This window comes from Urocampus carinirostris, chromosome 6 (genome assembly GCF_059441175.1).
Source record: "Urocampus carinirostris isolate Australia breed hairy pipefish chromosome 6, RoL_Ucar_1.0, whole genome shotgun sequence".
Taxonomy (NCBI): domain Eukaryota; kingdom Metazoa; phylum Chordata; class Actinopteri; order Syngnathiformes; family Syngnathidae; genus Urocampus; species Urocampus carinirostris.
In genome coordinates this window covers 5,328,762-5,345,300 of record NC_142354.1, presented here as the reverse complement: position 1 = coordinate 5,345,300, position 16,539 = coordinate 5,328,762, and the positions used below count along the sequence as shown (strand labels likewise).

The 16,539-nt window shown below is 38.6% G+C and overlaps 1 protein-coding gene across 6 annotated transcripts in view; it reads right to left on the bottom strand.

The window, feature by feature from the left end:
- grip2b (glutamate receptor interacting protein 2b) overlaps positions 1-16,539 on the bottom strand; it is a 194,783-nt gene that overhangs the window by 57,784 nt on the left and 120,460 nt on the right. For 5 of the 6 annotated variants that reach the window (XM_088337570.1, XM_088337571.1, XM_088337569.1 and 2 more), the window contains exons 2-6: positions 12,494-12,568; positions 10,562-10,694; positions 9,196-9,341; positions 7,995-8,081; positions 5,986-6,061 (exon numbers count right to left, since the gene is read on the bottom strand). In XM_088337570.1, the coding sequence (XP_088193696.1) occupies positions 5,986-6,061; positions 7,995-8,081; positions 9,196-9,341; positions 10,562-10,694; positions 12,494-12,568 (517 nt within the window). Of the gene's footprint in view, positions 1-5,985; positions 6,062-7,994; positions 8,082-9,195; positions 9,342-10,557; positions 10,695-12,493; positions 12,569-16,539 lie in introns of those variants that run through there. The other variant, XM_088337572.1, reaches the window with a different exon arrangement.

Here is a 16,539-nt window from a genome sequence, read left to right as displayed (position 1 = left end):
GCATCTTGCTGCGTTGGGCTGGGGAAACTGGTCATTGTGGTGGCATTACTTTCTGGTCATCCTGGTGGCATTCTTCTGAGCTTGGATTCTATGGGGGGCAGGTTACCGAATGCTGCCTGGGGCCTGGGGAGTTGGTTGATTGGGGGCGTTGGCCCTAGGTGACAGCCCTACACCCTTTCGATAGAGGTTTCTTGCATACTAGTTTCTTCCACCGTACCAGCACCTACCATATTTTGGATGGGTAATTCCCCCCAATATCATTTAAACGATATATATACTGGTGTCATGGGTTAAAACATTTTTCATCTCATTCACTTTTAGTTTCTGAAGGTAGGCACTGACGACAGTGAAACCTTGCCGGGTAAAGAACATGGACAGGCAAACCAGAGGGAGAACTCATGCATCCCAAACCCACCACCTCAGCCTTCAATATATTTTGTGACTTTTATTTTGTATTTATTTTAGTTTAATTTTGTGTTTTGTGTGGCTTTTTCAGAAGGCTGAGTTGATGGTGATTAACTATTAAAGCAGGGGTCGGGAACCTTTTTGACTCAAAGAGCCATAAAAGCAAAAAATATTAATTTTATTTTGGGAAAGAGCCACACCATATATTATGAGACAAATTTACTAAATTGCTAAACCGGCGCCCCAGACAAAAGCTTAGTCTTCAGCACATTTATTTTTGATGATTTGATAAAAATTATGAAAAGAGAATAATGCCAGAGCCCCTGTCCCAAATTCAACAAACAGACCACTTTAAACTTGTCTCTTTCTTGCAATTACTCAAGATCGGTTAAACTCCTTTTGACCTTTTTTTTCATACATATTGGTTTCAAAACCAGATGCAAGCATTTATTTTGTAAAAACGTCACAACATTCTGAGAATAGGGAGCCTTATGTGCTTACCTTTGGCGAGAGATGGGAGGGAATGCTTGTACTTTTTGCATAGCTCCACCCATCCCTCCCACTCACCCAATCAAATGACAAAGTTCTCTTCCGGTGTTTTGGCGTATTTACAGTTCTGTGGATTCATCATAAAGTATCTGAACACTGAACACAGATTATATAGTGAACTTTTAAATAAAGGATTCTTTAGCGTTGTACAGCCAAAACGAGTTTTTTTCCCCCTTTTTTTGTGTGACACCTTGACTGTAAACTGTAGTGAAAAACGTGTCCTATATATACTGCGAAGTGTTACCTTCAAATTTAGCTTTGGTTTAACTTTACGTGTACCTGAATAGGAAAGACAACTCCGGCTTTGAACAAGATGGAGAAATTTTGCATGCAATCAAATTGGTCTCTGAGCCACAGATACTCATAGAAAGAGCCATATATGGCTCGCGAGCCATAGGTTCCCGACCCCTGTATTAAAGTATCACACTGCTTCATCTGCTTTTGACCTCTTCTGGTTTCCTGACTACTCGAATCTATTGACCATTTGTACACACATGACCTAACCATGTGATGGCACCATGATGTAAATAATGGTTTAAACCAGTAAACCATAGACAACAACATCAACAAAAAGATATACTATTCAACACTATTGGCAATGACTAGTCAAACGAATGAACGAACCATGTCGAAAAACACAAAGAAGGCTATTTAGAGAAACTGAGTATAGTACTAGAAATGCTGGCTACCGGCCAATACAGTTTTCTATTGACATATTCACTCCAACCGAATCCTCCAATCTGCCTGACTTCAGTCCACATGACCTGTACCACTATATTGTAAATGGAGTATCCCCATACACCAATGCTGGACAGAAAGCTTACAAAAGTCTGGATGCTAACTAGTTCTTTGTAGCTGGTATGCGTTGCTGCGCCTTGTTGTTCACCCTGACGTGAAATATTCCCCTCTTGCAAATGTTACTAAAATAACTTCCCATTTACATTTTTGGGGACCGTGGTAAAACAGTAAAGCATGGGGCAGTTTTTACCCTGTATAGAAATCACTTTTTAATCATTTTAAATATTTACTTTGGCAAAATGACCTCTTAACTGAACGTATGTTTCCCTTTTTATCTGTTTATGATATGACAGTTCATTTTGCCGTGATAAGTTTTTTAATATAGCTCATACCATTTTTCACTACATGTGATATTCGGAAGATTTCTGTTTTGAATCCCTGGTTAATCACAATAAAATAAGCTTATTGAAGTAGTAAGAAATGGCATTGGTAAGACACTAACATAGCCAGTTAGCGCTAGCTAACTGATGATATCGAGTGTCTTTGATGTGACTCGTACCTACTCAACATAACACTGCTCGGAAATACATCAAACGTACATTATAAAACATGTTCGCTGCAAATCCTGGAGTACTTGAGGGCTGATAGTCCCCCTGTTTGATTGCAGATTAACATCATCTGTCTTCATCAAAAGGGATACAATTCCAAATCAGGCTTAGAAGATTGTCCACTGCACAGGAATAAATCACCATGATACAAAGTGGCGGTTATATTCTTGTGTCGTGGTTATTGGTATTTGTTTCAACTCAACTGCCTATTCAAATGTTTATTCAACTGCCGGGCGCTCAAATGCCTCTTGCCGTCCGTGACGTCTCTTATTCTGCCAGAGAGGACCGTGCCAAGGGTCAACACATGCGAGACTGGGAAAAGCACAAACACAGAGGAACAATGATGCTATGAAAAAATGATCATGCATTAAAAACACTGAGCTCCTTAAAAAATCTTGTGTAAGGGCAATAGTTTTTCAGGAGGAGGCATTTATCAAATTTTGTGCTATTACATAATTTCTTAAGCTTCTCAATTTGCAGGTAACAATGCAATTACAAGAGAAATACAGAAATAAAATGACAACACAGCTCTAAATTGTCTGCTCTGAAATTAGCTGAACTTCTGTGCACTTTTCGGCATGTCTTTTTTAGATCAGTTTTCATACATTCAATTTTACATTGCCAAGTTAAACTGTCTTCAGGGGCCCCAAAACGTTTATAGGCGAGAGGTTTTAGTACAATTGCCATCATCAGTTCAGTCAGTACACGCATGCCGCGACTGCTCCCATTTGACTTGTTGGTGGCAAATATTTGAGTTGTTCGCTCTCCCTCCATACTTTTTAAGCCTTTTTCCCATCAACCCCAGAAGCTCTCTTAAGGGTTGCGCTGTGTGAATGTAAGGATTAACTTGCCTCCAACTGACACATAAATGGGATATAAAGCAGCGTGAAGGCCTCGTTTCCTCCAGGCTGACCCACATTTTTGGAGGCAATTTTCCTTGCTCAACTGAGCCATGGACAGTGCGGACTCTGAGGAGGAGATAGCGAGGCCATGGTGGAAGCCGTGTCTTTGATGCTCGACCCACTTTTGAGACACCTAGACCAGGTGGAAAATGTCTATTGAGGATGGTTGGCTTTGTAAATGACTACAATGGTCTTAACGTTGACGAAAGAGTGTATGTTAGTTTATTCTGTTTTCTTATATTGGGCACCTGCAAACAAGATTGCATAGGATGCCAGTTCTTATTTTGAGTATTATTGTGCATTGTTGTTCCTTATTCGTACTATTATGAACTTTTTACATAATTGTCACTATCTGCCAATCATGTTGTGGTTATTTGTTTCACACACTTTTTGGACGGATCTGCTTCTGTAACTAAGGAGATTTAATTAAAAGGAGAGGGCTAAGGGGTAGACCTCAAGAACAGGTTGGCATTTCTTATCATAGGCTTGGACTTTTCAATGTTCTTGCAAGTTCAAAATTCAATAAGGTTTTTACTCCTCCTTTTCTATTAAAATCTAGACCTATTAAAATTTAGACCTATCAGTAAGCGTTGGACAACATTGGCTTTTATGTGAAAGAATTCAAAACAAAACATTACAATTGTTGAAGTTGAGATATTCATCAACATGCGGGGGTTACTATCAAAGTGTCATTGCAAATAGTAGTTAGGAAAATACACCAAAATAAGAAATGATTATCTTTACTGGTAAAATGTTGTTCTGCTTTTGGCTAATTAGGCTTGTTAGAAATATGTTTTCACATTATATCATATTACATGTTTATTAGAAGACAATGTTTTAATGGAATAAAAATAATACTCCGACATCAGATTTTTTTTATTATTTAGTGATTTTACTTTAAAAATCCAACTCAAGATGATCAAATTTCTCATCTCATCTCATCTCATTAGCCGTACCGCTTATCCTCATTAGGGTCAAGGGGGGGCTGGAGCCCATCCCAGCCCTCTCCGGGCAGTGGGCAGGGGACACCCTGAACTGGTTGCGAGCCAATCGCAGGGCACACAGGGACAGACAACTCATTCGCTCATTCACACCTAGGGACAATTTGGACCGGCCAATTCACCTGAAATGCATGTTTTTGGAACGTGGGAGGAAACCGGAGTGCCCGGAGGAAACCCACGCAAGCACGGGGAGAACATACAAACTCCGCACAGGAAGTCTGGAGCTGGATTTGAACCCACGACAGGTTCCCATGACATGAACTGTGCCGCACAAGCGCTAACCACTGCGCCACCGTGCTGCCCTCTGATCAAATTTCTAACTATTTTTATTAAATGATTTCTTTTAAGAACCATTTTCTTTTGCAGTACACTCCAAGGGTGGTCAAATCAATTCAAATATTGATATCACCAACACTGAACTAGTACTTTGATTGGAACAACAATGTTGCCTTGGGATCATTACTGTGTTCTCATTACAACTATCACTGTGATAATATTCGTCATAAGGTTGTGCATACATTATAACTTTCAATTTTGATCCAATTGTGCTTACATTTTATTTGCACGAATGCATTTCGTTTTCAAAATATTGTGCAATGGAAGGTAATCTAATTTTTTGTTAACACTGTTATGTAGTACAGTATTTGTTTTTTTTGTTTTTACATTACTGCTTTTTTTTGTTTGACTCACTTGAATTTTGTATTTTACTGTGATTATTTTATTTGATACTGTCAAAAGTTTTATATAATATTATTTAAAGTACCGGTAATTGTACTTGACTTTATTTTCAAAATATTGCGCTATGCAAGGTATTATAGTTATCATGTTGACTTATTTGTATTTTTGCTGCTTTATTTTGGTTTTTCTCTCTTGAAATTTGTTCTGAAACAGTTGTAATAGCAATATTTATAAGTGTGTTTTGTACTGTTCAAGTTTTTACTGTAGTTCAATAAATAAACAGAACATACTGTATTTAGTGCCTGAAATCTTTGTGCTGTTTTCATCATAATTATAAACTAAATTAAGGGGTTCAGTTATTTGATTATCATGACATTAACAGTGTTTGTTCAGTGTAGATACCACTCTGAACTTACTTTAATGGGATCAATATCAAAAATCCCAGTATTGATAAATCCTAGTCCGCACATAAAAGTGTGATAAAAACTGGAAAGAACAATGTCTGGTTTTATCCCAGAACACACTCTAAAATAAAAAGCACTTATTCCTATTTGAGAAAAGCCCATTTTTATGTTTTTCTGCCGCTGCTTGGGGGCGGCAGTAGCTCAGGAGGTAGAGCGATCGTTTTAGGATTAAGGGATCCCAGTTCGAATCCCGGCTTGTCCGTGTTACTTGTCGAAGTGTCCTTGGGTAAGACATTGAACCCCCAATTACCCCCAATAAGCAGGATAGCGCCTTACATGGCTGCACAGATCACGGCCGCTATTGGGAAATGTGAAGCACAATGTAAAGCGCTTTGGGAAGTCATTGACTTGAAAAGCGCTATATAAATGCAGATCATTTCATTTCATTTCATGCTGTCCCACTTTATATTTTCTAGAGCTACTAAAATAGAAATAGATCATAGAATCAGGTGTGACATGAGGTGGAATAAGATGGCGGCGTTTTGCTTCTTTTTTTGGATGACATCATATTCATCCATCCTTCCATTATCTGCACCACTTATCCTGAGTAGGGTCCCTGGTGTGCTGGAGCCCATGCCAGCCAGTCGCAGGGCAACATCACATTCAATGTGTTTGAATGTAAGAGGCAAACTACCGCTACCTGTCAGCAGGGCCTCCAGGCCGCACGTATGTGACCACCAGAGGGCGCGACTTGTGCCAGTCCTCGTGGATGCCGCCTACGAAGAAAAGAGTTACCGCAGTTAAAAACAAAAATGCTACGCTAACACAGCTTTTATATGTCACTAGCCATGGAAAACAATTTGTTCGGATTGGTCAAAAATTTAGTATTGTAATCCAATCAATTATTTAAATAATCAATGAAGCTGTCAATTATTTTTCAATGAATCAGAAACAATTTTTCATTTCATCCTCTTTATTAAAATATAAGTTTTGGACGGATAGAAAAATAGCGCACAAAACAACAGAATATTCAGCAATTAAAAATTTTTAAAAATCAAAATGTTTGTCAAATACCTTAACCCCTTAACAATCCAGTAAGATTCACCCACAATCCCAATCCAAGACGTACTCTGAACTGTTTGGCGAATCTGTTTTGGTCTCTTTTGAAAGGTAACACTCGGAAGTTTTGTCACCAACTAATTACTACAAACACATAGTAATTAAGTTGGAACACACAAAAATATAAGGTTTTTATTGTCGCCTGAATTTTATCTGCATCACATGCCTGCAGAGGAGAGTAGCATGAACGTCTTGACTAGAGAACAGGTTAGACAATAATTTGAAGCCTAACCTGGTACCTTTTCAAATTTGATCACAATATGAAAAACTAAACATTTGTATTTGACACATTTTTATTTCTTGAATCCCATCCTATGAGTTTAAGCTTTCCAATTATTTGTGGCATGGTGTATTGAGGTGACTGATGACATCATACAGACAGGTCTTTGCTTCTTAACAGACTAAGGGGCCATTAACTACAGACCAAAATAAATACAAATGTATAATATACACCAGCAAATATGTAAAATACTTTTTTTATCAAGTGGGAAAAAAAGAGAGGCAAAATTTGAGGAAAATAAGAGTACTTCGCCAGATCAAGAGGCCCTGGTGTATTTCTCATTATTTTAATCCTTTTGAAGATGTTGACCTTTTTAATTGGTTATTTTCACTGAAAGGAGAAGGCCTACACATTTGTTATATTTGTATGAAGACAATAAAGGCCATTCATTCATGCATCTAAATACGTCCTCTGCCAGACCAAAGTGCTCCTACAAGTTTGTTGCAGAACATGAAAACTGAGCAGCCGTGAGAGAATTGAAGATTAATGAATCGATGGTTCGCAAGTAGAGGAAGCTGAAAACCGAGCTCCCACAGGACAAGAAGACACAGCTGAGCTTGTGTGGAAATAAGGCGAGGAGGCCCAAGAAGGAGGAAAGACTCAAGCAGTCGATCATCAATCAGAGGATCATAGAAGAAGTGGGAGAAGCGTTTCAACGTTTACCATTCGGCTAAAAGCAGTAACGCTAGCAGAAGAAATGAAAATTGAACATTTCCAAGGACGTCCGTCTTGGTGCTTGTTTAATGAACCGGTTTCATTTTTCCATCCGGACCTAGACTACGGTAGCGCAGAAACTTGTGATTATAATGAAAATCTGGCCATGTTTGGTGATTACCGGTAAAAAATGTGAGTACCAAACTCAGTTTTGTGCCAGCTTTTTTTTTCCGTGTGTTTTACCATGCCTGTACCTATTGATGATTTTAAAAAATTAGTTCATTGTATTTGATACTTAAATAAACCACAGTTTTGCTCACACTGTAGTTTTAACATTGTTATGCTTGTCTGTGTTGTAAGGCGGAGGTAGCAGAAAAAATCTGCGCCCAATAATCAATTGTGCCCTGTGCATGTGTTAAATACAGAATAAGAACCAGCAACTGATACTGCCTTTTAACACAGCGTGCCCTATGATCGCATAAAGTACTTGGATTGGATCAGTAGCAAAAATACCAGTTTAGCTTAAAAGGTAACTAGAGGGGGCCACCCTTTCTATTTACCTTAAAAGGACCTTTTTTTTGACATCCAAAACTTCTGAGTCTGTGCTGCACCGCTATTGGCCAGCGTTCTTTTTCTGAGCCTGTCAATTGTTTTACCTCTCACCACGAAGCCAAAGCTGGTCCCTTCTTTGTGCAAACAGATGTCAATTGTCTTAGAGATCACGCCTGAAGTGCTGTCTGGAGCTAGGAAAAGTGAATTAAAACATTTCAGTGACTGGAAATGGAATATAAAAAAATGGACGGGGAGAGAAAAAGGTCACTGTCATTGAGCATTTATAGAATCAATCCATACAGGTCATTACAATGTGGTACAGTAACATTAGGGATATTTGTCATTCAATTATAGAGGTGATTTTATCAAAGCCATTTTGTGGGTCTTGTACCTGCACCTTGCATTCTTTAAACAAAGATTGTACCTTAACCATAATGCAAATGGTCTACATTCTTTGTATTTTTTGTATGTGTATTAGAGAAAAATCTTTGAAGAAAAAAAACCACTCAGTTTTGTAAAAAGTGCTGATGTTGAAAACAGGACCATTCTATTCTTTCAAAACCACAACCATAAACACGCGAGAGCTTAAAATGTCTGAGCGTATGAAAATAGATAAGTCAAAGGAGTGCTTTGACCAAAAGCCCCATTGGCCGCAATGCCTGTCGACCATGTGCCCCACTAGTGACAGCTCAGCGCCACTACACGGCAAAGTTTCCAAATCAAAGCTAATGAGAGTAATTGAGACATAAATAATCCGATATTGTTATTTTAAAATATTTTGTTCATAACATATTATGTGTGGTGAACAGGGTTGGGGGGTAACGGATTACATGTAACAGCGTTACGGTTTCCTCTCACATTCCAAAAACATGCATGTCAGGTTGATTGGCCGGTCCCAATTGTCCTTAGGTGTGAATGAGCGAGTGAGTTGTCTGTCTCTGTGTGCCCTGCGACCGGCTGGCAACCAGACCATGGTGCAGGGTGTACGCTGCCCACTGCCCTAAGATAGCTGGGATGGGCTCCAGCACCCCCGCGACCCTACTGAGGATAAACGGTGCAGATAATGGATGGATGGATGGATGGATAGATGAATGGATGGATGGATGGATGGATGGATTGCTGGATGGATGGATGCCCAACCTCACCCAAACCCTTGCTGTGGCGGCCCTCAAATCAATTGAGTTTAAGATGAACAAAAATGGGTGCAATTTATTGCTTAAATCAAATGCCGCATTCGGACTGAAAGACATATCTTCTGGATTTTTTTCAATCACAGAAAAAGAGGAGTTATGGGTTTTAGCACACCTGTTGGCGGTAACTCGTACTCCACTTCCAGTAGGACTCGTTCTCCGACGTTCTTGAGGAGGCTGATGATCTCCTCATGACGTAGTTTGTTTAAGTTGATGCCGTTGACCGACTTTATGAAGTCACCCACGTTCAACTGGTCGCTCCTGCCGGTCGCAACAGCCATCAAGAAGAGAGCTTTCTACCCCAGATATCACTCGTTAAAACTGTTGCCCTCAGGTAACTAAATTTAGAACCATGGAGTATAGAAGGAATAGACTGAAAAACAGCTATAGAAACAGGCAATAATCACCTCAATGCAGCAAAATGCTTAGACGGGATGTGCAATAATGACTGGATGATTCCATTTTTTTTTTTTTAAATAAAACCTTTAACTTTTTATAACTTGCTCTTAAACTGTGGCATTTTCTCCTGTAAATTAGTGGTCTCCAAACTACGGCCCGCCTCCATATTTGGTTCAAATCCCTGAACAATCCCAGAGAGCAATTTGATCCACATTTTTTTCATCTAAAATCTCAAAGTCTGGGTGCATATTTTTGGTTGTATTGAGATTCCATTTCAGGTCATGGTGGTAAAAGCACCTAACTCTTACCAATGGACTACGATTGATATGGATGACCTATGAAAAGGCATTGGGTTTTATCTTTTTATACCACTATCGTTAGTCACCGTACCAAAGATGAATATTATTTTCATTGTGCATTTTCACATGTTACAATGACAAGAAAGTATATTCCATTCTTTTGTGACATATTTATTGTCATTGTAACATGTGAAACGCACAACAAAATGAATATTTATCTCTGGTACTGTGACTAAAAATAGTGTGATAATGAGATAAAATCTACTGTTTTTTTGCAAGTCATATATACCACTGGTGGTCCAGTGATCTGACAGTTGATCCTGGATCTGTTAATACTGTACATGGCACAGGAAACCATTTAATTCCATGGACTTTTTTTCTCTGAAGATCCCACAGAGTGTCATTTGGTTATCATTTGTTTCATAAACATTGTTATTATCAGTGTTATTATTTATTTTCTGAATTTTGTTCTGTGAAGAATCCAGAGAGCGTTTTTTGATTGCGGCTTTCTGGAGAACGACACATTTTTACATTTAGCCAGTCCTGTAATAATCACGCTTTTTGTGTTACAAACCGACCACGATCCCTCATCAGGGAAGGGAAACCTTATGTGGCCCTCAGTTGGAAAGTTTGGGGACCCCTGTTGTAAATGTTCTTGCACCAATAAGATGGCACTTTTTAATATTTTTCTGCATTTCACTTGTGGTAATGACAATAGATTTTGTTTCATTCTGTTCTTGTGTTGCCTGGCTGGCGCCCTCATGTGGCTACGTACGTACATACCGAGCGGCCAGCCCCCCAGGCCGCAGGTTGGACACCCGCGGTTTGCCGTCCTTGTCTGTTCCTCCTGAAATCGTCAAGCCTAGCGTGCTACCTTCCTTTTTCACCAACTCCACCATCGTAACACCCCTCAGAGCTTCTGAGCAGAATGCACAGGCACATGGACAAAAACACACATGCACACATATACATAGGTAAAAGAAACAACCACAACACACATACATAGCCAGAGGGAGACACACACACACACACACACACACACACACACACACACACACAAACAAAACAACAGGTGAGATCGAGCATTGCTGTGATGGATTAAGAGGATTATCTCAATTTCCGATGCAACACTCAAAATCATTGAGGCGATTCACACCCCCAGAAAGGATACACACACAAACGACACGCCTACACAAACTTGCGTTTTCACTAATGAATCACCCGGTTGTCTCATTTGCATAATAATTCAGGGAATTTATGAAGAGGCGAATTCGACACATCTTCTCTTTCTCACAAACAGTTGCACAAATGTAGCTGTTAGGCTGTATCATGTGTTGTTAATACATTGTGACATACTGCAGTTTCATGTTCATGTCAAAGGTTTGTTTAAGTGTTTTGTAAATAAAATGAATGGTTATGTTTTTATTATTTTATTATTTTGACTAATATTCCTCACTGCCTTTAGTAATTTCCACTATTATGAACAGTTCACATTATTAACACTTTTAGCCAATAATCTCGCTTTCTTTTCTATTTCCACACCCTTTAAGCAGATCCGTTTTTTGAAACCTAGGAGATGGAATAAAGAGAACGGGTTCAGGGGATGAAAAATAACTCGGCTGAATGGGTGAATGGACTGGTTCCAACTTTGCTACGACCTTCAAACAGGCCAGGAGCTGTACACTTATCAGTAAATCAAATGTGGTTATTCATTTTTATAAAGCTTTTATGCTGCGTTGTTGGTATACTGTCATTAGGATATTGTACGTCAAAAGCGTTTTCCTAAGAATGGGACAACATTGGACTGTAATTCGACATAGTCAACAGTCCATATTTTCAGCTTTGTTTTTCAGTATAATGCTTTATCATTCAGCCTACATTGGTAACCTACCCTACATAGAATAATCACGGGTGACAAGGGATTTTTTTCTAAACACAGCACATTTATTCTCAATAATAATGGGTGAAAATGATGTTCATGCTTGGCATTGAATGTGTAAACTGCTTTATTTAAACAGTTGAGTGAATTCAAACCAACTCACTACGCTATACAAACTCAACACTGCCCTCTAGTGGCCGGAGAGGAAATTTGGGTTGCATTTATTTAAACATCGCAACTTTGGATAAGAATGTCTTGGAGACTTACTTAATTTTTTGACATACTCAAAAATTTATGGCGGGCCTGGTTAAATCACCAAATGGGTCAGATCCGGCCCGCAGGCCGTACTTTTGACATGCTGACCTAGAATGGAACAACAAAAGGCTGTTGGTTTACCAGACTTATAAAGCACTGGAGGAAACCTTCAATTCATTTTGATTTCCAAGATGAGGATAATGCATTTATTATATAGTCACATTACAGTACAGTGGTACCATATAGCTGCATTCTATTCTTAGATTATGTCATTTACATAAGGTGACATGATGTCAGGACCTGTATCATCCAGTGTTTTATGATGGCAAGTAAAAAAGATATGTCGTATTACATTTCTTTTACTATGGGGATGGGACAATAATTGTAAAGACTACTTGTGACAGTATCATGATTGTTTTCTGTTATTAGTGTCCATAAATTTGTTCAAACCCCCCAAAAAATATACATATTGTATGTCATGACATAGTGTTACACATTCTATTCAATCCAGGTTATGGCGATCAAATTGATGTCATAATATTTATTAATATAGTGTGTCACACTGCACTTTTGCTACATGCCTGGTATACTTTGTCTTGAGGCGGTGTTGTGCTCCGGTCCAGAGGTATCTTTGTTTTTTCCATATGGTCCGTCATCTGCACACAAGATCAACAGCAAAGATTAAGCAATCCTATTTATAGACTATACAATCACCTCAATCTAATTTTGTCCGATTGGCTTCTCACAAAGGCCAAGTGCTTTGATAGCTTGTTTTTTCCCCCAATTAGTTCTTCACATACAGCGCAACTACACACACATATGAGAAGCACAATAGTTTGTTGTCTTGTTGATGGCGTTCGGTATTGTCGTATACCCTTTACATGATCAAAGACCAAAGCTGAAATCTGTCTTACTTTTATTCTTGGTTTTGGAAGCGTTTCTCAGCACTTGGACCTTTTAAACGGCTTACCGTTCGTCATCACGTGAGAAGATTACCGGCAGCATGAGAACACAAATTGTCTCTAATATTCACGCTTCAAATTCTTATTAAACGTAACTCAGAAGTAATTAGGAAAGTCATTTAACACTTCACAAAGTGCACTTGCATGCTAATCTAACACTAACATTCTGATATCACACTATTCTTTTATTCTAGATCAGTTGGATTTTTAAATCGCTGTGCCGACACAGCTAATTTTCAAGAACATGGATTTGTGGGTCATAATTTTCTTGTACTTGTTCCCTCGCATCCATTCGTCAATTAAGTACATAACTTCGTAATATTTTTGGGTACTGAAAATTCTCACTGGAATGTATCCTTATATGTTACTTCAAATCCTTGTCACCCTGTCTCCTTGCTACCTCTTAATGTCTTAACTTTACCCTCACAGTCACACAAGAATGATGTTCAGTACCAGTTTATTTTGAGACTGATGATCAGTGTGAGTACCTAGTAATCGAGTCATAGTTGAGAAACCATTCATACAGCTGGTACATAAAATAATCCAATGTATACATGCATGTGATAAATTTAAAGTTTAGTAGACACTCAAAATAAGGTGCAAATTCATACATGGATTTTGAACTTGCAAGGAGAACAGGGGAGCACAAACGTTTGATATGAAATTCCAACATGTTTAAAGTCGCTTTTTTGAAAATTAAATCTCCTAAGTTACAAAAGTTGATACGCTCTAAGAGGTGTAGGTACCAAAGTACAGCAACATGATTGGCCAAAAGTGACGATAATATAAACAGTTAATAAAAAATAAAAACAACAACAGTGCGTAATAATAGTCAAAATAATAAACTAGCATCCTATGCAATCTCCTTTGCAGGTTTCCAATATCAAAAACAGACTTATCAATATGAAAAAAAAATCACAATAAAAGCATTAGTATTAATTAATTGAGTTTAGCTGTCATAAATACTTCTACTTTTATTTGTGAGGAGTCTTCATCAGTATTGATGATAAATTTGTAGTTAGAAAACAAATTTCGGATAAGACAAAGCTCAAGATATTTTAAAACACCACGAATAGACAAACAAAATGAAGTAACAAAATAACAAACAATAGCTCCATTGAATAAAAAGAGGAACAAACAAGAACGGCGATGCAAAAGTCAAGAAATAACGCAAAATATCTTGATGCGACTAGGCAACACGGCGGGGCAGTGGTTAGCGTGTGTGCGGCACAGTTCTGAGGTCATGAGATCAAACCTTCCTGTGTGGAGTTTGCATGTTCTCCCCGTGCTTGCTGGGTTTCCTCCCATATTCCAAAAACATGCATGTCAGGTTAATTGGCCGGTCCAAATTGTCCCTGGGTGTGAATGAGCGAGTGAGTTGTCTGTCTCTGTGTGCCTTGCGACTGGCTGGCAACCAGTTCAGGGTGTCCCCTGCCCATTGCCCGGAGATAGCTGGGATGGGCTACAGCACCCCCGTGACCTTACTGAGGATAAGCGGTGCAGATAATGAATGGATCGTTGGATTTTGATGCGACAATGCGCAGACAAAGACCGAAAGTAAACGAGAAAGTGAATAAACACTGAATAGCAAGACAAACAAGAGACACCACAGAAGTAGTACATGAAAGTTGAATAAAGAAATCCAGGCTAACTGAATAGGTACAGTTTAATCTAGTTTGGCCAGCACATTTGGACTAACTTGAATGCTTTTTTGCTGAGCCAGGGTAAGAAGGAGCGGCAATGTCAAGGCAGCTGTAGATAGTTGGGATAACTGCGTGTTCTCGGCATCTTCAAAAAGACCCCTAGAATCAATCTCAGGATCACGGATCGTGAAATAGAAAAAGGTTGCCCAACGTCTTTTACGGACGCTGAAGAACAGCTACTTATGAAGTTGCGTGAAGAAGTGAAAGAAATTATAAGAAAAAAGGTTATACGAGCACTGTTATTATGGAAAGAGAGTAAGTTTGGCACAATCGCGTACTTGCTCATTGAAAGCACATACCATTTGTAGATAACACCAAAGTGCATTCAGTTGTTCAAGTTTTTTTGTTTTGCCTGCGATGCGGGAGGCCTGGGTTCGAATCCCAGTAGATGGTGTACGGACAAAATTCTGCTTATTTACCCTAACATTATTTTTTAGATTATATATCGCTTTTAAATTTTGTATCATATATTTTTCCTGTAGTGCCACGTCTAACGTAATATATCTACAAGTAATACAAGAAAGTCCATGGAAATGCTATAAAAACCTTTTCATTTTTCACATGATTCACAGATGTATCTGAGATCTGGCCTGGTTGTTAGCCTGGTCTGAAGCATGTTAGCTGTGGAGAATGAATCACCATAGTAACTGAGTAGAGCTTCACTTAACCTGTTTTCATGCAACCGACTTGAGCTTAGTCCCTTATCTTAGTGAACAACGGTCCCCGGGTACACACCAATCAGGAGCCGACTCTCTTTGAGACACTCTTTAATTCCCTCTCTCTTTTTTCTAATGAAGCACATGCACATGATTGGATAATATGCATAGTGTCATCTCTGTTTCCAGAGGACAGAGAGTACATTACAGAGGACCAAAAAAGTAAGTAAAAGAGGAAAGAATAAAAGCAAGACTCTAAGTCAAATTAGAATCATTTGAATGATAATAACACATTCCAATGTACTGTATTTACTTTTGCGTGTTTTTCAGGGGTTCAGTGTCGTGCAGTTTAAATGGTTTAAAGTTGAATTATAAATAGAAAAAAGTTTATCTATTTATTTAAGTTTATTTATATGACTGACAAATTATTAATTTGCATTTTGTGTTAAATTACTTTAAAGTAAGTTTAAAGTATATATTTTCACGAATCAGACAGACAAGGACCACAATTGTGTCACGTTAAGAACGTATATTTAGGGATGGGAAAAACGGGAGAGAGGGTCTTAGAGTGAAGATAAATCTTGAAGTGGAGATTTGGGACTAAATTTAGGGAAGATTGCTTAAAAGATGGAAATAAGAGGAAACCAAGACACAAGGTTGGTGAGCGCAGACAAACGGGTTCCGGGTGTAGCTTTGCAGATGATCTGACAAAGTTAGGCTGTAAGGCAGGGCCTTAAATACAGAGCTTGATTGGCAGGGAATTCATAACAGCTGGTGGTAAACGAGAACAGACAGGTGGAACAGATCAGGGTTCAGTGAGAGAGCAGGGAGGTGATTGGTGCTGGTTCCCGGTAGAGAGAGAGTTCATGACATAAATAAGTCAAATGTTTAAAATATTTTAATGTTCAGGGATGTCAAGCTCAGCTTGGCTCTGGAATCTTGTTTGAGATGGAATGTGTTAACAGGTTTATTTCAATAGTTGGGTGAATGCAATTTTACACCTGAACAAACTCACCAAGCTACAAAATCAAATGAAAGCTATAGATTTTTTCGTACAAGTGAAATTAATACAAAAACTAAATCAGATAAAACTACTAGGCTGGTCCAACTTAAGCTGAGGGTTTATTATACACTGGTCTCTAGCGGCCAGAGGGAGCATTTGGTTTGCATTCATTTAGAAAAATTCTAACTTTTGATAGAAATGACCTAGAGACTGCTTTTATTGACAAGTTAACTTAAGTTTATGGCAGGTTGGATTAGATCATCCTACTGGTTTGTTTTAAATGGCTTCTGTAGAGTGAACAAA